The sequence below is a fragment of the Calliphora vicina genome, chromosome 4, assembly GCF_958450345.1.
Source record: "Calliphora vicina chromosome 4, idCalVici1.1, whole genome shotgun sequence".
Taxonomy (NCBI): domain Eukaryota; kingdom Metazoa; phylum Arthropoda; class Insecta; order Diptera; family Calliphoridae; genus Calliphora; species Calliphora vicina.
In genome coordinates this window covers 1033538-1056342 of record NC_088783.1, presented here as the reverse complement: position 1 = coordinate 1056342, position 22805 = coordinate 1033538, and the positions used below count along the sequence as shown (strand labels likewise).

Here is a 22805-nt window from a genome sequence, read left to right as displayed (position 1 = left end):
AAATATATAACATTTCGCTATTTTCCATTAGAAATTCCAGATATTGAAACAATTTACATTTGACCTTCACGGTTTAAGGGTTAACGTTTTCCGATTTTAGTAAAACTTTCAGACTATATTTAAAATTACCTGGACTATAATATTCTGATTATAAAAAAATCATAACAATGGAAATTCGGCTCATTCGCCAAAATATGGCCAAAAAGCAGGTACGGAAAAACTGTAAGTGGTATTGACATACTTTTTTCACATTTTTATTCCCTATTATGATGTCAATAAATCCCAATGTGATGATTAAAAAATTCTGAAATTTATTTTACAAAATTTTCCATTAAAAAATTATTTTTTTTTGGCTATACCTGCGAATAGGATAACGGTATTCTAAGAAGACAAAAACTGATATACAAGTATATATGGATATAATTTAAGTAAAAATAAGCTATTATTTTAATATTTTTCAAAATATGTTAATTATGTTCATACATTTCTTGTTCTAGTGGCCTGAGACACGTTAATGGCCTGTCGCTTTTTTAATAACTTTAACATTTTACAAATTTTTGTGTTTTATATCTTATTAGAACGACAATTACGTACACATTTCGATTCTTCTAAATTAAATTGCAAAAGTAATTATTTAATGGTAAAATTTTTACAAAAACTGAAAAAAATTGCTTTTTTTTCTCCTTTGTAAATGCACCTCAAAACTAAATCGCAAGTCGGCACTGGTTGCAATCATGATAGAAAGACAAAATTTCATATTTAACCATAGTTTTATATATATACAGTGGGGAGCTCAAATGAGTACATGTTTCTATTTCGTGCACTTCTTATGGAATAAAAATAAAACTAATAAAGCAAATCCAAAAATTTTTTCTGTCATTTATTTTATGTTTAATATGTAACAAAATGAATTACAATTCAAAGCAAAAAACATCCAGTTCTATTAATTTAAGTAATTTTTCAATAGGATGGCGACCCAATTCATACGTCAAAATCGTAAAGAATGGTGCTCATAGAAAAATTTCTTATTAATGCAGTTATCAGCTCAATGTCCTGAGTTCAATCCTATTGAGAATTTTTAGTGAATCGTGAATTGGCGGTTGAAACAATACCGATTAAGTGTTACTAATTTGTACGACCTTTAACAGCGGATTGAGTACGAGAGAGAGAGTATTCCAAATAAAGTTAATGAAAAATTTTACAATTGTACAATTGTGTACAATTTTATTTATGTAATAACGGATTTTGAAAAAAAAATTTTAAAAATGCAATTCTTCCCTAAAGTTATTGTGGGGTGCAAAAATGAGTACATGCGAGTTATTTTAGTTTTGTCTGTTTTTTTATTTAGAACTGGATGTTTTTTGTTTTGAATTGTAATTCATTTTGTTACATATTAAACATATGATAAATGACAGAAAAAATTTTTGGATTTGCTTTATTAGTTTTATTTTTATTTCATAAGAAGTACACGAAATAGAAACATGTACTCATTTGAGCTCCCCACTGTATATATAAAAAAAATAGAGGGTATGCGTTCCAAAATTCAAAAAAAATAAAATTTGGGACACTCTAATATATATACGAGCAACTAAAAAAAATCGATAATTTGTATGACCGAGTTTTGTGGTTGGTAATGGTTAGGGAGGAGCTCACAAGAACAAATTGTAATAAAAACGAAAGAATAGTGTACATAAAATAGAGTGAGTACAAAGTAGTAAATTATTTGAATTTTAAATAAAATATGAGTAAACTCAGTATTCCAAATTCACATACACTCAAACAACAAATACTTAATGTATGATAGAAGTAGCACTTACAGATCCTTTACGTCCTGGAAAACTAAAAAATACGTCCGGACCATTACGATGAGGCATTTGCCTTAAAACATTTAACAGCTTTGCCGAGTGACGAGGCCATTTGCTATTTACAGCTTTCATTGTACCAAACAGTAATTTCAGTTCTTTTACCGTAATACTGTAGCTTGCCAAAACTCCCAACATTTCGATAAGAAGATCTAAAACGAAAAGCAGAGAAAAAATAGTTAATAGTTTGATGTTTAAATTTTACACAATAAAGATAAGAAATCAAAAGTTAGGTATATCACATACACACACCTTTAATGTGTATTTCTTTTACTTGGATCTGTACATAGATTAGATTACTTAGACATGCCCTTAAAAACTGGAGCCTAATTACTGCATTCGTGATCGAATAAGCTATCGTATCGAAAAAGATTTCGATATCGAAATTATGATAAAATGTCTAAATTTCTTGCTCATAAAATCAAATAAGAAAATTACGATCTATTTTACTCGATATCGAATGCAGTAATTTGGCCCTTGATTTGCTTTGGATGAACCTTATTTTGTTCATTAGTATCCAAAACTAACTACTGCTAAATTTAAGTGCAATTAGATAGCCAGAAAATGGATTGAAAGTTGTAAAATTGGGCAAATGGTTCATATTTAAGTAATATCTAGAGAAAATTAAGTTTCTAACAAGGTATTAAACAATACTTTCGAATGAAGAATGACTAAGTTTTCTCTTACCATATATTGTGCCAATACTACTGGTTTACGCGTATTTTACTCGAAATTTTCACTGCAAGATTTATTTCAAATGATTAAACAGGAACATTTTTTAAGAAATCCGACACGGGTTCTAGTTATCCGATAGCATTTAAATTTGAACAATGAACAAAAAATAAAGCCCAACCAAAGCAAATCTATTGTTTAGGGGCATGTCTAATGTACGTACGTATTTACTTTTTATGCTTATCCTCTTTTGTCAGTTTTCTCACGTATAAATACTTGTCTTTCGAATCGGAAGTTTGTATCAATTTCATTAGTTTTCATTTTTTCACTTTTCCTTGCCACACAATATCCTGGTAGAACTTACAACACATGAAGAACCTAATTAACCTTCACGTTTTGCAAACCGAAATACAGTAGATGTTTTGTCTACCAACTCTTATCTAGAAAATTGTATCTTAATGCAAGAGATTTTTTATAAATTTTCCCTCGGTTTTTTTTTATTGGCATTCCCTTTGTGAATAAAAATATTTTAAGATTTTCTTGGTCTTTTCCTTGCTTTTATCAGGCGTACTCCAATGTTGATTGTGAGCTCATTAGGCTTTTATTAATTGTGCACGTGTTGACTGCATAATGAATTTATACACATGAGTTGAAAAATAGAAAAGAAATCACACAGTTGAGTGAATAATCTTCATGAAATATCTTGTGATTAAAGAAGCAGTTGGAATTACTTACAGCAGTCATTCTTCTTTTTGACATTTTTCCAATGAATGGATGTTTAGAGAAAAAAAATTAAGAACATAAGTATGTAGTGTTTTAAACAAACCAATGTGTTTGTCTTCTTCCTAAGAGAAGATACACGTCTACGTATGCGAGTATTAAATTGTTCTGACAATTATAGAACTTTACATCGTGTGTAAAACGAAACCTTTTACAATATTTGATTTATAAATGTTTGAAAAATGTTGTGTGGACAAACTTCAAATTTAAAAAAAAAATCCCCAGCGTTCTTCATACGTTTAATTTTACAAAATGAGGTTATAAATTGTTTAATTAGTATTTACATAGTAGTTCGCTTATTGCGATTCATTAATTAAAACATTTTGTTTAAAAATTATATGAAATACTTATGCGACGAAAATTGTCTAGACATATGGACATATGATACTTGTTTTTTGAAATCGATTTTCATTATTTCTTAAGTGTTTACGATTTTGATAAAATAGCAAATAATTTTGTGTCAATGACACTACTAGCAACAAAATTATAAAAAAAAAATGATTGAAACGAACAAGCGATATTTTTTTCCTTTTTTTAATTTTTTACCACAAATTTTGTGGTCTAAAATTTGGATTTAGCGTTGTATGAATGAAATGCATATGAATTCTTAATCAATCACCACAAAATTAGAAGTAAATGATATTGTTAGAAACTGTTTTGATTTTTTTTTTAAAATACAGTTTTTCACGAGGCACATCCACAGGACGATATTGAATAATATTTTTATTGCGTGAATTGAGGTTTTTGGTCTATCAAATAGTATTGCCAGAGGGGACCATTAAAATCAAAATTTATAGATTTACAAGGAAATTTGACTGTTCAATAATACTCGAACTAGTACGAATATTGAAAATACAATCAACAAAATATTTCTTAAATCAATTACTGATGCATATAGCGTTGTATGCGGCTAGAAGAGCACTTGTAAATGTTTTAGTAGAAAATACATACAAATACATATTTTCAAAAAACTAACAACTTTTTGTTCCTCTCCATACGAAGTGAGTCGCTCCAATGTACATTAGGGCTATAACTTTTTTTGTTGCAAATATCAAAATGGCCCTGGCATAGCCGAATAGACCACTGAAAGTTAATTAAAAAAATGGTATTACTTTTTCGAGGTTGTCGAAAAGGACACCCATAAAACGCGGTAAAGTTTGGAGATAATTTTTTTAAAAATAAAAAAAAGTAATACAAATTTGACAAAATGTTGACATTAAAAATTCGTTTTTGTGGGTGAGGTTTATATTAGGGGCTTATTGTTAAGGCCACAAAGTACAAATTAATGCTGGGTATATACAGAAGTATTACATTCTTACATATAAGTTAAATATTTGTTAGTTTAGTTCATCAGGTTATGTATTTACATATGTACATGTAACATGTACAAATATATAAGTTTGCTATTTTTCTTACTTGTGCTATTTAGCTTCATGAAGACTTTCACGTAAGTCAATTTCTAAATTGGGCAACAACAAGCCATAAACTAAAGTTTTAAATTATATTTCATGACTTCATACTTGCGAACTCATCCATACATAACAAAGAAGAGGTACACGCCGTGAACATACTCACTTACACAAGTACTTTTGTTGAATGTTTTAATAATTTATACGTTGCACTTACATATATGAACAATATTTACGTTAAAATATACACAAATGTTAGCACACATGGCTCTGTATGGTGTAACCAACGCTAGTGTAGTGTTACGAAAATAACTTCACTACGTTCTATTGCACTACATAGAACTAACTAATAAGTACTTTGTATAAACAATAAAAGAAATGTCATGATTATATATTTGCTTAAATATTTAAGAGATAATTTCGTGGTTTCGGGAAGCAGTGGTGACGTTACAGTTTCGTCATATGGTTTCACTTTAAATATTTTCAAAAATTCATAAATCCAAATGACAATAGTATTTAGTTTAAGATTAAATAGTAAAAAACTGAACAAACGTTTAATTTTTCGGAATATGCCTGTAGTAGAAAACCGAATAAAACGTTCAACTTTAAGTTGAACATTCGTTCAGCTTTTTACTATATAGAGTTCAGCTTGTGCAAAAGTAAACGGGCGTTCAGATTTTAACTATATTCGTTTAATTTTCGCAATACTGAACGAGAGTTTAGTTTTTTAACCGATGCTTTTAATTTCTTTATTACTGAACGTATGCTTATTATTTTAGCAGCTGCGTTCAGAAAATTAAATAAAAGATTTTTTAAATGTTTTTTAATATTAACAAAATTTATTCAACATATTCTACAAGCATTATTCATACATAAAGGTTTACATAAACAACTATTTCTATAAACTCACCGAAACCTGCTCTTCCTGCGGAAATTCCCTGTATATGTCATCGACAATTACCTTAAAATCAGATGATGTTAACATTTTTCCGTTAATGATGGAGTTTGTCAGGATTATATTTATTAATTTGTCTCTGTACTCAGATGACAAAAAAGTTATACTGCCTTCAGTAACACAATTTTTTATAATACACACTGTTCCTCTTCTTAAAAGGCTTCTTATGAAATTCTGCTCGGGTTCCTATTTTTTTAATGGATGTAAATTGTCCAATAATTATTAAATATTCACTACATAGGTATATTTATACCAGGGATTGTCATTTCATAGCACAATTGTGCAGACGAACAACACACATATTCTTATTCTCTTTAAAAGAGCATAACAAATGTCTCATTTTTTCAGAAATTCATTAAGCATTGTTGTTGGTTGGTTTTTGGACGAAGCATAGCAAACACACGCGTTTCAATTGCAATTGAACACAAAACAACAAAGTCAGAAATAAATAAAAAATTTGAGAGAATTTCGGCCGTATAATGTATATTCTTTTATTTCCTTAAAATTTAAATTACATTCATTTAATAAATTGGTTATATCTGGCAAAAATTCTAAATCTAAACATTATTTATTTTGTTCTTATGTTAAGTGTTTGACATTATGTTTGCTGGGTAGCTCTCTCACCAATACAATGACAGTTTTAGTTTTGGCAATCCCTGATTTATACACATACAACATACTTTCTAACTCCGGCAATATAAATTGTATTGCTCTAACAAAGCTCAATGTTAATGTATAGAAAATATGAACTACTCACTTTAATAATCAACGCACAATTGAGTTGGGTCAAACTTAACACTTGTTGTTTGTTTTAGAATCCCGTTACTTATGTACTATGCAATTGAAATAATATTAAAGTTTTAAAAAAATTTGCTAAAATATTTTTACCACGTCTCGTTCAGATTTACTGAACGATGCGTTTAGTTTTGTTTCACTATTCCACTATACTGAACGGCACGTTTTACGGTATCTATGGAGAACTTTACTGAATTTTGCATTCAGGAGCCTATTTCACTAAACTACAACTCTACAAGTTTACAAGTTACAATCACAAGTCTAAAGGTAGGGTCACATATGGCAAATATTTGCTCAAAAAAGCGTTACCACTTTTTTTAGCACAAATTTGTTTGACGTGTTCACTCTTACAAGTGTTTTGTAAGATCAAACAGCATGGAATAAAATAAAATAAAAATAAAAAAATTTTTTTTGTTTTGAATCATCCTAAGTAAAAGAAGTTTTTGAAATAAATAAAAGAATTCAAATGTATTTTATTTAGTGGTTACGTCTTTTTCGTCAAATAATTGTCATGTGTGACCCTACCTTAATTCTTACAAGTGCTGTTGAGTTGTGTTTCATTAAAATTTTCACCACACTTGTAGCTTTTTGCACTTGTAAACTACAATTTCTACAATTACAAGTTCTTGTACATACATATGTATATTAGAGTTCATTTGTGACCAGGTCACTTCATTTGTTTTTCGGGTATCATAATTTTTCTGAAGGTTTTTGCGTAATTAAAAATAAGGGCGTCCTTTTTTTTGGAAAATTTTCAATCCTTGTGGTGGTTCAACGCATCTAAAGACGTGGATTTTGAGCACATTTTTCTGTAGAACAAAAACGGTTGAATATATTGCAAATCTGATTTCACCAATGGATTCTGCATCAAAAATTAATACAATTGATGTTATTTGAATCCTTATAAATAGTTCCACAAACCCACAACAAGGGGCGCAAATCTCATAAAAAAAATAAAAAAAAAGAATTTTAGTTTTTTTAAACATAAACGATGAAAAGGCATTTTAAGCTAAGCAAAATGGCACCAATATTTCCTTTCTATCACTAACCATTAAAAAGGCTTCAAAGTTATTTATTTAACAAGAAAATTAAGGCCCTAATTTTGTAAATCACTTCACAAAGTGATATTTATATGGAAAGCATAAACAAAATTTCAAAAATTTTAAAAATTTGTTTTTGTTTATATACAAATTCTTAACAGAACAAACGCACAAAAATTCAAACGTTGATTTGCCTTTCATAATTTGAAAATTTTGTATATAAAACAAAAACAATTTTTTAAAATTTTTGAAATTTTGTTTTTGCTTTCCATATAAATATCACTTTGGTGACGTGATTTACAAAATTAGGGCCTAAATTTGGTAAAAAAAAAAGTTTAGAAATTTGTTTATTAGTTTGCCTTAGCAAAACATTTTTAAAGCCACATAACTTTTTAACGGGTTGTCATAGAAAGGAAATAATGGTACCGTTTTGATAAGCTTAAAATGTCTTTTCATCATGCATTTTTAAAAAATCAAAAATCCTTTTTATTATTTTTTTAAAGAGATTTGCGCCTTCTGTTGTGGGTTTCTGGAACTATGTTTAAGGATTCAAAAAACATCAATTATATTAATTTTTGATTCAGAATCGACTGTTGAAATCAGATTTGCAATATATTCAATTCTTTTTGCTCTACAGCAGAGCCCGGCAACACATGTGATTGTTCAGTTGTTGCAAGAGCGAAAAATAAGAAAAGAGAAAAATTTATATTCTCATATTCACTACAACACAGACATGGACATTTTAATTTTCAAAAGGGTGGTATTTTAATTAAAAATAATATTTTTTAATTTAAAATTTCTGTTAGACTTCTTTATTTATATCGATTTAAGAAAGCAATTAGATTAAAATTCGTTAAAAATAAGTTTATTTAGCAAAAATTTATAATTCTAAAAACGTACACCATACGTTGATGTTAAAAAATATTAAGTTTTCCATCCCTGGATTAGTAATAAGCACAACCTTCTTCAATGAACGCTCAAACTAGACTGAATGAGTTTTTAATACGCGTGAGTACGTTGTTGTAAATTTAGTAATGGCCGAAAAGCACGCGTGCATAGGAAATGCCTAGCTGTGCTCTACAGAAAAATGTGCTCAAAATGCGCGTCTTTAGGTGTGTTGAACAACCACAAGGAGTGAAAATTTTCCAAAAAAAAAAGGACGCCATTATTTTTATTTGCGCAAAAACCTTCAGAAAAATTATGATAACCGCAAATACAATTTTTGAAATTAACCCTAATGTATATATTGTGATATTAATTTTACAATTCTTATTTATTATTACTCAAAACGCTAATATATCCTATAAAAAAGCAATGTAACATATTTCAATAATATTACTTATTTTTTAGACCCAATTAGGGTTCCCGGGAATATTTTTTTTTGTTAATTTTCGGGAAATGTTTGTCGTGAATTTTCGGGAATTTCTTCATAAGTTTTCTTCTAATAGTTACTATATTCAGATACGTTTCGATGGCCAAATTTGTTGCTAATTGAATTATTCTATTATATCCATAGATTTTTCCAGTTCTACCAACAGATAGTCAGATGGCAAAGAAGTATTATTGTTAAAATAACCGAATTTTTTTCACTCAACACAAGCTACAGCAGAAAAATGTGGTTATTAAGAATGAATAAAATTTAAAGTTTTTGCTCTTAAACGAATTATTAAGATGCCTAACATTATATCTTTTATACATATATATTAGAGTGACAATCAGTTGTATGGAAAAAAATGTTTGTTAAAATTTTGAAGAGTGCCGGGTGGAATATTGTGACACTAGGCCTAAAAGTTAAATTCTGAAAATTTGAGCCAAATCGGACAACTATTTCTGGACGCGCATAGAGGTCAAATTTCAGATATATTTAAAATTTTACTATTTATATGGAATAAATAAGTGAAACTCGTTAACATTCTTCATTGTTTTCTAGAAATATGTAGATTTATTTATATTAATGAATATTACATCAAAACTAATTTTTTGGAAATTAACCCTGTATATCCTTTAAGTCAAAATTACTCAAAAACTGTATTATCGCCAAAATTCGAAAAAATGCTAATTTTTCAGTTTTTCAAAAAATTTTACTACTAAATTAAATCAATTTAGTTCTTTGTATGTAATGAACAGGGAAACCAAAATATGCAAATGCATGTTTTTTCTAATGAGTCTAATGAGCACATGTATAAGATATTTGCACGTTTCAGAACTATTTAAGAAATTTGGCATCGATTTGTTAGTGCATATTTTTGCATATTTTACCCTTAAATGCATATTTTTGTTTTAAGAGCATATTTATGTCATATTTTTGCGTTTTTAGAGCATATTTTACTGTATAATAGCATATTTTGACTTTATAAAAACCAAATTTTGTCTTACTTATTTTTCGCTGTTGTATTACAGGTTTTTACTTCCTTATAAAATAAGCACTATTTTAATAATAGCGCCGTTCTAAATGTTAAAGAAATATTATCTTTTAAATTTGCTCGTATAACATCAGTTGATGTCGAAAGAACATTTTCTATGTATAAAAATGTTTTCAGATCCAATAGACAACGATTTTTATTTGAAAATTTAAGTCAACATTTTGTAATTTATTGCAATAATAACCTTAATTGAAGAAGTGACTTTATATTTATATAAAATATCATAAAAAATAACTCTCGAGGTCTTTTCATAGCTTAAGTTGCTATTGTTTTTATGTTGGATTTATTTTTTGTTATACTTGTTTTAGTTCATGTTATTTTTGTTTATTTTATGTTAATTTACCTTTTTAGAAATGAATTGTATTTATTTTTTTAAATAAAAGTATATTTTTTGGTTAAAAATTATGTAAAAGTTTGTTTCTTTTAAGAGCATATTTTTTAAATTTCAAGAGCATATTTTAAAGTTTTTACTGCATATTTAAAGCGCTTAAAACGGATTTTTAGAGCATTTTTCCGGTTTCCCAGTTAATGAACCTACATATTTATATAGATTTAGTTTACAGTTCGCATCCTCTGAGAATCCATTATGAATTCTTCAGCTCAAAGCAATATGTTGCTGATGTTATTATCAGTCAATTTAATTACATCACAGAATCATGTAGTAATTTTACAATAATTTCTTTAAAACAATCAAAGAAAACAATTTGTGTACACACACGACACAGCAGGTGGGTGAGGTCATGTTTGCCGTTAATATCATCAACTTCGTCAACTTCTGCAGCAGATGAAATAAAAAGAAGCTAAAGAAAGATAGATACGTACAGATACCATACCATACCATACCATACATATGTACCTCCAAAGGAAATCTTTTGTTTTGCTGTCGTAAACAAAAGACATATGTGTCAAGCATCAATAAAGAAATTATATCAAATTACCATAATCTGCTTTATTATACTGTCGTACAGATAGGGATGAATATTCTACATAGAAACACATACATGCATACATACATATATCATCAATTAAATATATTCCTACATACATATGGAAATGTATGCATACTATTAAGTGGATATGTATGTATGGATGTATGTATGTATATTCGCTTGAGATTGTAGACAAAAAAAGGGAAATGGAATTTAACTAATTTTGCTAAATAACAAAGTACGATTTTATGGTTTATTTTATTTTGTTATTTTACTCTGGCATATGTATGAATGCGTATAGTTATGTACATATACATATGTGAATGTTTATATCTACAAGCATAGCCATACAGTGGTCGACATAAGTATACGTACGACCACAATTTTTGCCACTTTATTAGAGAAAACCCGGTAAAAAATAAAAAAAATAATAATGCAGTTTTGTTTGAAATCTATTTTTATTGCTATGCACCAAAAAAAATGTTGTTGCAATGTAAACTTGCAAAATTATTCATAAAAAACATTGACAAAAGTCTACATACGACCACAGCATGTCCTGGTTTGTTTTGAATACTAACAGATAAGCATGCAATTTATTAAGTCTACAGTTCAAACAATATTCAGTAACTTTGAAAACACTGGTAGAGTTAAGCTGCGAAGTGGTCGCCAAAAGAAACTACATCATAGAGATGTAATCTTCATTTTAAAAGAATTCAACAAAAACTCAAAAGTAAATACCACAAAATTGGCCAAAGAACTCGCAACAAGATCAGAAGTTATTGTTCATCCACGAACAATTCAAAGAACCTTAAATAATAATGGTAATTAAAGCAGAACACCTCGTAAATTAGCGAACGGATCGCAAACTTCGTTTGGAATTCGCTTAAAAGCACTTTGATAAGGACATGGACATGGTTTTGTTCACTGATGTGTTTAAGTATAACATATTTGGAAGTGATGGGAGAGATAAAGTATGGCGCAAAACAAAGCAATGGATCCGAAAAACATACTCACTACAGTTAAGCATGGTGTTGGCTGTGTGATGGTTTGGGGTGCTGTCACTGCTTCTGTAGTGGGAAAGTTAGTGTTTATTGAGGATTATATGGGTCGTTATCAGTACAAATCCATTTTGGAACAAAATTTGAGAGCATCCGTTGATATTTTAACTTTTGGTTAAAGTTGGATTTTTCAGCAAGATAACGATCCGAAACATTGGTCTCAAATTGTCAAAGATTGGCTACTCTACCATTTACCATGTGGAAAATTCTACAACGGAAGATCCGAAAACATCTTATTACGTGTGCACAAATGTAAAAGGAGAACAGATCGTACGCAGACTTTTGTCAACATATTTTTTTAATTTATTGTGAATAAAAATTAAATTAATTATAAATTTAGCGATATTTTTTTTGTTATATTACTAAAAACGAATTTGAAATAAAACTGCATCATTACTTTTACTTATTATGGTTTAGAAGTCCGCGAGTTACGAAAATAATGGTCGTATGTAGACTTTTGTCGGTCACTGTACATATAAACATGATTAGTATATTTGCACGTACGTGTATTTGTTTGTTAAAAAGGGTGCCAGTAAATGAAGACGTCAAGATTTTAACACCACCTGCTTAATTGTGTTTTGTTGGTTAGAATGACATGTTGACGTGTTTGTTTGTGTCCCCGTCAACGTGTATCTATGTACATTATAAATATGTATGTATGTATGTATGTTCATTAGGGTGGCTTCGTTTGTATGGAGGAAAAATAATGTGTCGATATTCGCAACATTTCTCAAAATGTTTGTTCTGTGGTCAAAAATATGTACCAACAAAAAAAGATTATTAATTCAAATTCAAAAAACCATTGATAAATTATTTTTTCATTTGTTATTACAAAAGCAAAGTAAAAATGATTCATTTTTAAAAAGTTTATTTTTGCAAAGTGTTTGTTTTAGAACAGTGGTGGCCAACGAGAGAGTGCATAAAAGGCATACATATGTAGTAGTGAAAAAATATAAGAGTACATAAATGGAAATGCGTGTGCTTTGCACTGATGAAATTGTTTTTGTTCTGAGTTTACTTTGTGTTTTTACTCAGAGCATTCGTATTGCATATGTATTAGTGAGAATAACATAACTAACATAACATAACGTTTTAGAAGCACCACAGGGGCTTACAAAGCTGTATCAGAAAAATTCAATTCGATCTAAAATAATCCTGTAAATCCAAAAATATTTGAACTTTTGTAATTTTTGGGAATCACAAAAATTAAAATGTTTAAATTTTATATATGGATTATTATTATTTAAAATAATTAGTTTAAAATAATACGTTATAAACCTCATATAAAATCACCGAAACGGTTTTTTTCGTTTTTCTAAATTCAATCTAATCGAATTTTATTTGAAATTTACGAAACTTTATATGTAGATATATGTTCAAGGTAATCACAATTGGGGTATTCACATGGTCTGCTATTAGTCATATTGTCATAATGTCCTAATGTATAGTAGTTGTTGTGTTTTAAACAAGATAAGGTATTATTTAATGACAAAACAATAAACATAGTTCAAATAGTGTTATTAGTCTTTTTTGTTTGAAACACAACAAAAATTTGTTTAAACTATCAAAATATATTAGGATATTATGACAACATGAGTATTTAATAGGGTATTCGAATTATTCGATTTTTCTCTTGTTCGAATAAAACGAATAATACGAATAATAATCAGGGTTCCGAATCTTTGCTTAATCAAGTGGTCTAAGGGAATTACATAAATCTGTCCAAAGTTTGATATCATTGTCAGTGAACCTGGCTAATTTGAAGTCAGCCAGTGCATGATTGACGCATTTACAAATACACAAAAAGTTTATTACCATGTTAGACAAAGATGTTCAACGATGTTCAAAATCATGTGTAAAACGAACTCCATGCTTTTCTTGAAGCAAAACGTTAGTTTGCAATATTTGTGATTATCATTCGATTTATTAAATACTAGCTGACCCGGTGCGCTTCGCCACCCCAATTAGAAGAATGAAATAGTACTATTAAGTCTCCCGCTCACTCCGGTCCATATTATTTCATGTTTCTAAATTCATTGGTGAAGAAATTACTAAAAGTACCATTCGAAAAAAGAAATATTACCAAAAAGTCTACCCCTAGAATCCGTACTCACTTAGAACCATATATGTTTAATTTCATGTTTCTAAGTCCATTGCTACAGAAATTTCAAAAAAGTACCATTAGATTAATGAAAAAGTATCATGAAGTATCCCCTGGAATTTTCACTCACTTAGGACCATATATACTTGTAGTTTCCCACTCACATGGGATCATATAAGCTTTATTTCATGTTTCTAGGTTCATTGGTGAAGAAATTACAAAAAGTACCATTAGATTAAAGAAAAAGTATCATGAAGTATCCCCTTGAATTTGCAGTCACTTAGGACCATATATGCTTAATTTCATGTTTCTAAGTCCATTGTTATAGAAAATTAAAAAAAAGTACCATTAGAACATAGAAAAAGTACCAGAAAGTCCACACTTGTTGTTTCCCAATTACTCGGTTCCATATAAGCTTTATTTCAGGTTTCTAGGTTCATTGGTGAAGAAATTACAAAAAGTACCATTAGAATAAATAAAAAGTACCAAAAAGTCTCCCCCTAGAATTCTAACTCACTTAGGACCATGTATGCTTAATTTCATGTTTCTAAGTCCATTATTATAGAAAATTAAAAAAGTACCGTTATAATAAAAAAAGTACCATGAAGTATCCGCTTGAATATTCACTCACTTAGGATCATATACGCTTAATTTCATATCCATTATTAATTTCATATCCATTATTATAGAAAATTCAAAAAGTACCATTAGAATATAGAAAAAGTACCAAAAAGCAGCCACTTGTGGATTCCAGACTTAGGTTCTTTGACAGACGTAGGTTCTTTGTCTCTCAGTAACGCTTTTATGTATATTTTATTATATGACCTTTATTCATTCATTGTACATATTTTAAAATCAAATGTAAATCAAACATACCTCAAACCTATATGAATAAAAATTATCATTCAACAATGCATTTTTTTTCTTTTTAACTATTTATACCCATTTCGAACCGCTTCTCACAAATCCACAAATCGAACACAAGCATTTGTAGTATTTAATAAAATATCACAAAACCGAAATAAAATCGAAAACGATCGGTTTTCAATTTTTTAAAACCGAAACCGCGGTTTTCTGGAAACTCTAGTTTATAACATATCAATATTAACAAATTATTTTAAATAAAATTTAAAAAAATCACAAAAGTTCAAATATTTTGACTTGCATTAAATACTGAAACCAGGACAAACATTTTGAGAAACGGCATCTTCGAATAAATTAATAAATTTTAGTTGGGAACATCCATAGTATTTTATTTGGCCTTTAAAAAATGACAACTTAGAGGTACTTGTCGCTAAACATGTCGTTAACGAAGATTTCTTTTACATCTCCGTTTAAGACAACTTCAGCGACAGATTAACCATTTGGTTAACTGGGACATGTACAACACTCAATAAACTTTAGAAATTTCTTACGAGACTTGACATGTTTCATGTACATTTATATATGTATATACGATGTTTTTCATTAGTTTATGTACTACTCACATATTCACATGTGTTTCTCTATTAGAATGTGTTTAGTATATGTTTGTACATGTTTGTATATTGGGGGCTCCCATATTAAATATACATACATACATACATACATACATACATGTAAACTTCTTTAGTAGTTAGTTAGTTAATTATCTCCATTTTGTTTTATTATTTTATGTTTTTGTCATCAGAATGTGGGCATCTTGTGTGTGGCTGGGTGTGTGTGCCATAAGTTCACGACCTTTTATGTACATTTAACACTCACTTGGAAATACATATACACTTCGATTCAAGTACATACAAGACGGTTAATATTTCAAGTTGTTGCGTGGATTTGTCAATTGAGAGTTTATTGTAAATAAATTGAGTTGCGTTGAGTGTCATGGTCCTCTTGCTGTTTTTTCCTTTTTATTGTTCTTGTTATTTGTGTTCTTGTGTCACGTTTAGGTGACGTGCTCGTAAGAAGAGTTTCTTTCTTAACTCTATAAACTATAAATATATATTTTCAATGAAGGATACCATCTGCAGCAGTGTGTTAAAATTATAACTTTGACTTGACATTGTTTAATACTCGCACATAATAAATTGACAACAATTGTTCTTAGTTTATCAACTACACACATTTAACATCTACAACTTTAATAATCGAGCTGACACTGACAACGAGAGGTTAATAAACAGTAAAATAAGCAATTTGTAACAATTAAATCTACAAATACTTTAGTTAGTTCCAAAAGAAAAATGTCGTAAGGCCGCACATTGGTTGAAGTTCATAGAACGAGCGGATAAAAAAAGATTATGCATTACGTCTTCATTAGTGGCTACACGTCCAATTCTTCGCGAATGGTGTAATCTATAGACTCTATAGTCTTTATTCCTCGCTTCGTGAGCTTCCTCGGACAGCATACCTGATACAAATAATCTATTAATATGTAAAAAATAAAAATGAAATCATTGAATAAGGGCCTTTAGATAGAGACACACCTATTGGCAGAATAGCTTCTGCTATAATTTTGCTACCATGCACCAGTGTCTTATGCACAGTTACAGTCATGTAGTACCAGCCATATGGCAACAACAACATGCATGAACGAAAATTCATGTTTTTTTACTTTATAGATTTTACTGTTTTTTTAACAGTAAAATCTATAAAACATTTAACATTTTTCGTTAAACAGTGCACAAAAAAAGAGGTATGAGAATAAAAAAAGAGGGAAATAAATCTGTAACTTCTACCCTTACGCCGATTTGAATGAAATTTCACATGCGCAAAGAGGAAGTGTAGTCGAGTTTAAGTTTTGAATTTGGACCTCATGAGCCCACCAGGAGCGGGACCAGGGGTTCCCAAAGTAGGACACCTCGGGTATGTTCAATTTGTAAAATGTTTGTGTTCTGATTTAAAAATTCTCCTCATCGAGCACTACATAAAACCTCGTCGTAGCTATTAATTATCTCTTTTAGCTTAGGAAATATTCGCATTTGAAAATTTAATTTTCAACATTTTTACCCACCCTACTCCAGTTTTTTGGTGACCGCGGTTCCAAATATTCCATGATTTTATCCATTTTTCTTTTATAGGATTAACAATAGATCTATATATCAAATAAAGAAAGAAGTGTTTAAAACTCATGACTGAGTCCAAAGTTACATGCATTTGAATTTAAAACAATTAAAAAAGGCGATTTTTCGCAATTTTTTGGGAAAAAAGTACTTTTTTCCTTTTTAAGTTATCTAAGAAATTTCTAAAAGGATGTATAATGAATTTGTACTTTTTGAAAAGCTAACTTTACGCCAAATATTTAAAATGAAAAAAAATTTATAATTTTTCATACCGAGGGGACCAGGTCCATTAAAAAAATGCCTATTTTTTTATGTAAAATTCAACTTTAGGGCAAAAATTCTCAAATCGCATACTCGATATCAAAATATAGTAACTTATTTTAGATGGCCCAATAAGTTCTTAATTATTTTGTAAAGGGTTCCGATAACCCCGCGCCTGGTATGGATATTATAACAAAAAAACGAAAAAATCCCATTTTTGGGATTTTTCAAGATTTTTTTGGGAATTGCTGGATACTTGATAACAAATTTCAAAATTTGTTTTTATTTCCATCTTTTTTTATTCTCATACCACTGTGCAGCGCTGAAATTGATGTTGTTTATATTTTGTTCTACGAAATTTTTTATATGGCACTTTTTCAAACATTTTTAATGCAAATCTCATCTAAAACAATTGTCATTTACGAAAATATACAACAAAGTCAAAGTTTGTACCAAAAAATTAAAAATACAGTAAATTTGCATTCCATTTTAAACAAGCGAACATATATGAACTTCGAGCGGGTCTGTCCATACAAATAATAAATATATCAGCCTAATTTTACGGAATCACAATATTCAGATATCTGACAACAAAATACCAAAAAATTATCCAAATCGGCGAACATGAAAACAATTAATTTCGTCCACCCTTCAACCAATGTGGGCCGTCATAATTTTAACATAAAAAATATCAATATTTTGTTTATTATTCCTCTATTTCCGAAATTAGAGATTTAGATTTTTTGCTCATTTGCGACTATAGAGTCATATCACAAAAATTTACTATAAACCATTGCAATGGCTAAACTCTGTCCGATAAATCTAAAATTCCGTCACATAAATTTAAAAATACGCATAATAAAACATTTGTCTTTAAATCATAATTTAAGTGAAATAAACTATATAAAAGTCAGTAGTGAAGAATAGCTGTTAGGAGAGAAACACAAAATCCAATTAAATTCTTACCAGCCACAACTGTTTCCGAACGTTGTAGACGCACGAGAACATGCTCGATAAGGCCAACATCTGTGCAGGCTTGCAGGTTGCGTACACTTTTCCGTAAAATTGCAATGAAAACACTCCATATTTCCGCCTGCAAATGAAATAAAAATAATATTTTGATATAGTCGCATGTTATAAATAAATAAGATAGCATACATAGATATACTTATTTAAATATGTTTCATTGTAGATATGTACATATGTATATGAATATAAAACTGTGCCTCCTGTTCATATTTTCTTTAACTATTATAGAAAAGGTTTCTGAAACTTCTTTTGTTGAACTGAAAAAAGCTGATATTAATGGAGAAATGCTTTTTAGTAGAATTTAATGCTGAAATTAGAAGGGTAAAATTTGCCCAACGCCATTGACCATGTCCAAAATTGTCACCTTCCCAAAAAAAAAATCTAGTAAAAATTATTACTGCTTCTTTCATTAGTCTAATTTGTACCGGAATTACATATAATAAAAATTTGAGCATTAAAATTCTTAAGAATTCTTCAAAAATTGGTTCTCGACGATGAAATTGAGAATACATTTATTTACCAGGCACCTAAAAATTAGCTGAGTGACATTTTAAAAATAAGCTAATTAAATTATATCTGAAATTGGTACATCCTTGAAAAGTTCACGAAAAAATCATATGAGTTTTTTTTTAAATAAATATATTTCCTTACAAAAGTCTAAGTACGACCACAGTTTTTGCCACTTTATGAGAAAAAACCGGGTAAAAAAAAAAAATTATAATGCAGTTTTGTTTGGAATCTATTTTTATTGATATGTACCAAAAAAAAAGTTGTTGCAATGTAAACTTGAAAAATTATTCATGAAAAACAATAAAAAAAACATTGACAAAAGTCTACATACGACCACAGCATGTCCTGGTTTTTTTTTAATACTAACAGATAAGCATGCAATTTATTAAGTCTACAGTTCAAACAATATTCAGTAACTTTGAAAACTCTGGTAGAGTTAAAAACAAGCTGCGAGTGGTCGCCCAAAGAAACTACATCATAGAGATGTACAAAAACTCAAAAGTAAATACCACAAAATTGGCCAAAGAACTCGCAACAAGATCAGAAGTTATTGTTCATCCACAAACAATTCAAAGAACCTTAAATAATAATTGTAAGCTTCGTTTGGAATTCGCCCAAAAGAACATTGAAAAGGACATGGAATTCTGGAAGCGAGTTTTGTTTACTGATGAGTTGAAGTATAACATATTTGGAAGTGATAGCAAAGATAAAGTATGGCGCAAAACAAATACAGTAATGGATCCGAAAAACTTACTCGCTACAGTTAAGCATGGTGGTGGCAGTGTGATGGTTTGGGGTGCTGTCGCTGCTTCTGGAGTGGGAAAATTAGTGTTTATTGAGGGCAATATGGATTGTTATCAGTACAAATCTATTTTGGAACAAAATTTGAGAGCATCGGTTGATATTTTAACTCTTGGCCTAAGTTGGATTTTTCAGCAAGATATCGATTGAAACATACGCCTCAAATTGTCAAAGATTATCTACTCTACCATGCCCCACGACAATTGTACACACCACCTCAAAGCCCGGATTTAAATGTTATTGAGCACGTGTGAGAGATTCTGCAACGGAAGATCAGAAAACATCATATAACTAGTGCACTAATGCTAAAGGGAAAGCTTCAAGAAGAATGGTAAAATATAACGTCCACAGAACTGGAAAATTTAGTTGCTTCGTTGCCCAGACGCTTACAGGCGGTTATAGATGACCGTGGTGGCCCAACGAAATATTGAATTTAATGAAAATTTGTATTTCTTGATAAATATTTATTTAGTGTACAGATCGTATGTAGACTTTTGTCAACATATTTTTTTAATTTTTTGTGAATAATAGTTTTGTTACATTACTAAAAATGCATTTGAAATAAAACTGCATAATTACTTTTACTTATTACGATTTAAAAGTCCGTGAGTTACGAAAATAATGGTCGTACGTAGACTTTTGTCGGTCACTGTATATGATATATGATTATTAGTAGAAAATATTCAGACCAAATTTGGTATGTTTAGTTCCACTTGTTGCGGCCATATCATTTTATTAACAGCGGATGTTTGCTGAGGCAGGTCAACCAACGTATTTCCACATAACTTTGTCTCTATATGTTGTACCAATTTATCCAAACATTTTTGAGCAACTAAAAGTAATTGTTAAAATTGTGTTTACATCTAAAATAAAAAAATGCAGGGCTACAATTGGAAAGTTGAGAAAATATTTACATTCTGTTTTTACTTATTGTACTTCATTTATGATTTATTTTTTTTTAATAAACTGTCTGATTTAGGTCATTCATTTTTATGCTCTATACTATGAAAATATTGAATACTGAAATTAATGTACATTTTTTGAAATTCATAAAACTTTAATAATTTATGTAAACTATTATTAAATTAAAATGTTTAATAACATTTCTTTACCATAAATTGGTATGTATAATTTAATATTTTTCTTAGAAATAATTATAGTTATTATATTTCTTATGTTTTCATTATCCATTTCAACCTGTAATTCAATTGGCGATGTTTAGATATTTTTCCAAATACAAATAGCCGTTTCCTACAGAAACGTTTTAATGACTTTTATTTTTAGTCCTTGGAGCTTTCTAGATTCCTTAAATACATTAAGTACATACATACATATATAGGCATAATTGTAAGACATATCCAGAAATAGAGACATAAGATTTCCAGTAGAATAAAAAAAATATATTTAAAATTATATGTCTAATATAATGTTAATACATATTGAAATAAGCATGAATTGCTCAAATTATAGTTTATTTTTACATATACACGAATAATAAACAAAAAATAGGTACTCTTGTATTAATTAGGTAAATACTTTTGGCATTTATGATCACTGGATTCTGAACTGAAACTTTTTATGGACTTGTAGTAACAGAAGCAAATAAAAAACCGATTTAAAATTTCTGATTAGTTTTGGGCGTTGACATTTTAAAACCCAAATATACAATTGGTCAATTCACAAGGTCTCTTATCAGTCATATTGTCATAATGTCCTAATATATCTCGACTCGGCGAATCGGCTTAACCGACAATTTGGCATTCGGCGCAGGTCTCAGCTGGTTGGTTACAATAACACAATAAACATAGCATACATAGTAGTATTATTTTAGGAAATTTTTTGCTTGATAAGCAATAAAAACCATTGTGAAATATTAGGACATTATGACAATATGACATTTTATGAATCTAAATAAATGTTTGACATATTTAATCAAATTTTCTTACACGAAAAATTAAACCACCAATCTCCTGTGGTGTCAAGGCATATTACATCCACTAACATTAATATGTACTCATATTGTGGATGTGAAATGTATTAAATTAACAAAAACCAAATTTGAACTCCCATTGTGATTTGCCATTGTACAAGGGATTTTATTATACCAACAATATCAATACGATTATTATTTATTAGCAGTGCGAGTATTATTATTTGTATTTGTTGTTTGCGAAGTTTTCAAAATGTTTTTCATTTCCATTTTTTGCTTTTAGAATATTGAACTAATGAATGGAAGGAAATCATTTAAAAGATATATACTACGTTTATACGCATGGCTTATTCACAAATAAAAATATTGCATTTAGAAAAATTTGCCGCATAAACAGTAAATTAATTTTTTATCTGCGAATAGCTAACTCACGAAAACAAATCCTGATTAACGACACTATTTGCAAATAAGATTTTAAGCATTGCCATATATTTTAATGTTTTTAGTTTATTAAGACGTTTTGAAAATATTTCATTGTGTTTTTGCATTATTTGGATTGCAAGACAAATATGAATTTTAGATTCTATAATTTTTGCATTTAAAAAAATATAAAATTTATCATATTTTGTTCAAAAACATTACTACCAAATTATTAATGTTTACCATCCGGCATCACATAAAAACTAACATTTTCCGACTTATAAACAGTGAGTTAGTAATTGCAAATAATTTTTATTTGCGAATAGGCTACGTATAAACGTAGTAATAGTCGATGAGGTTTGAAGAGTTTAAAAATTATTAAATGCAAAATAACGTAACATCACTTTTCATTAGTTTATACGATTAGCAAAAAACGATATAAAATGAAAACTACTTGAGATATTGAAACAAAATTTTCAAATCTGAATTACAATGACTCTAGAAATATATTTTATGAAAAACAACTAATTTTTTCAAAGCACACTTTAAGATATGTGGCTTACGTTTTTTTGAATTGTTATTTTCTGAAACAAAAAAACGTATCATCAACATAAATTTTTATGAAAAAATAAAAACTTAAATAAAAATATTTTTTTTTATTTTAAATAAAATCAGTTTATATATATTACATTTTTAATTTTATTATGTTTTTTTTATTTTAATTACTAACAACTACTTCTTAATGAAACTTCTTCATTAAAGTTTCATTAAGACTGCAAAAAATATTCAATT

The 22805-nt window shown here is 28.9% G+C and overlaps 1 protein-coding gene across 10 annotated transcripts in view; it reads right to left on the bottom strand.

The window, feature by feature from the left end:
* rg (rugose) overlaps window positions 1–22805 on the bottom strand; it is a 361631-nt gene that overhangs the window by 80764 nt on the left and 258062 nt on the right. For all 10 annotated transcript variants that reach the window (XM_065507267.1, XM_065507264.1, XM_065507268.1 and 7 more), the window contains 2 exons: window positions 18290–18416; window positions 1818–2014 (listed from right to left, as the gene is read on the bottom strand). In XM_065507267.1, coding sequence (XP_065363339.1) covers window positions 1818–2014; window positions 18290–18416 — 324 coding nt within the window. The remainder of the gene's footprint in view (window positions 1–1817; window positions 2015–18289; window positions 18417–22805) is intronic.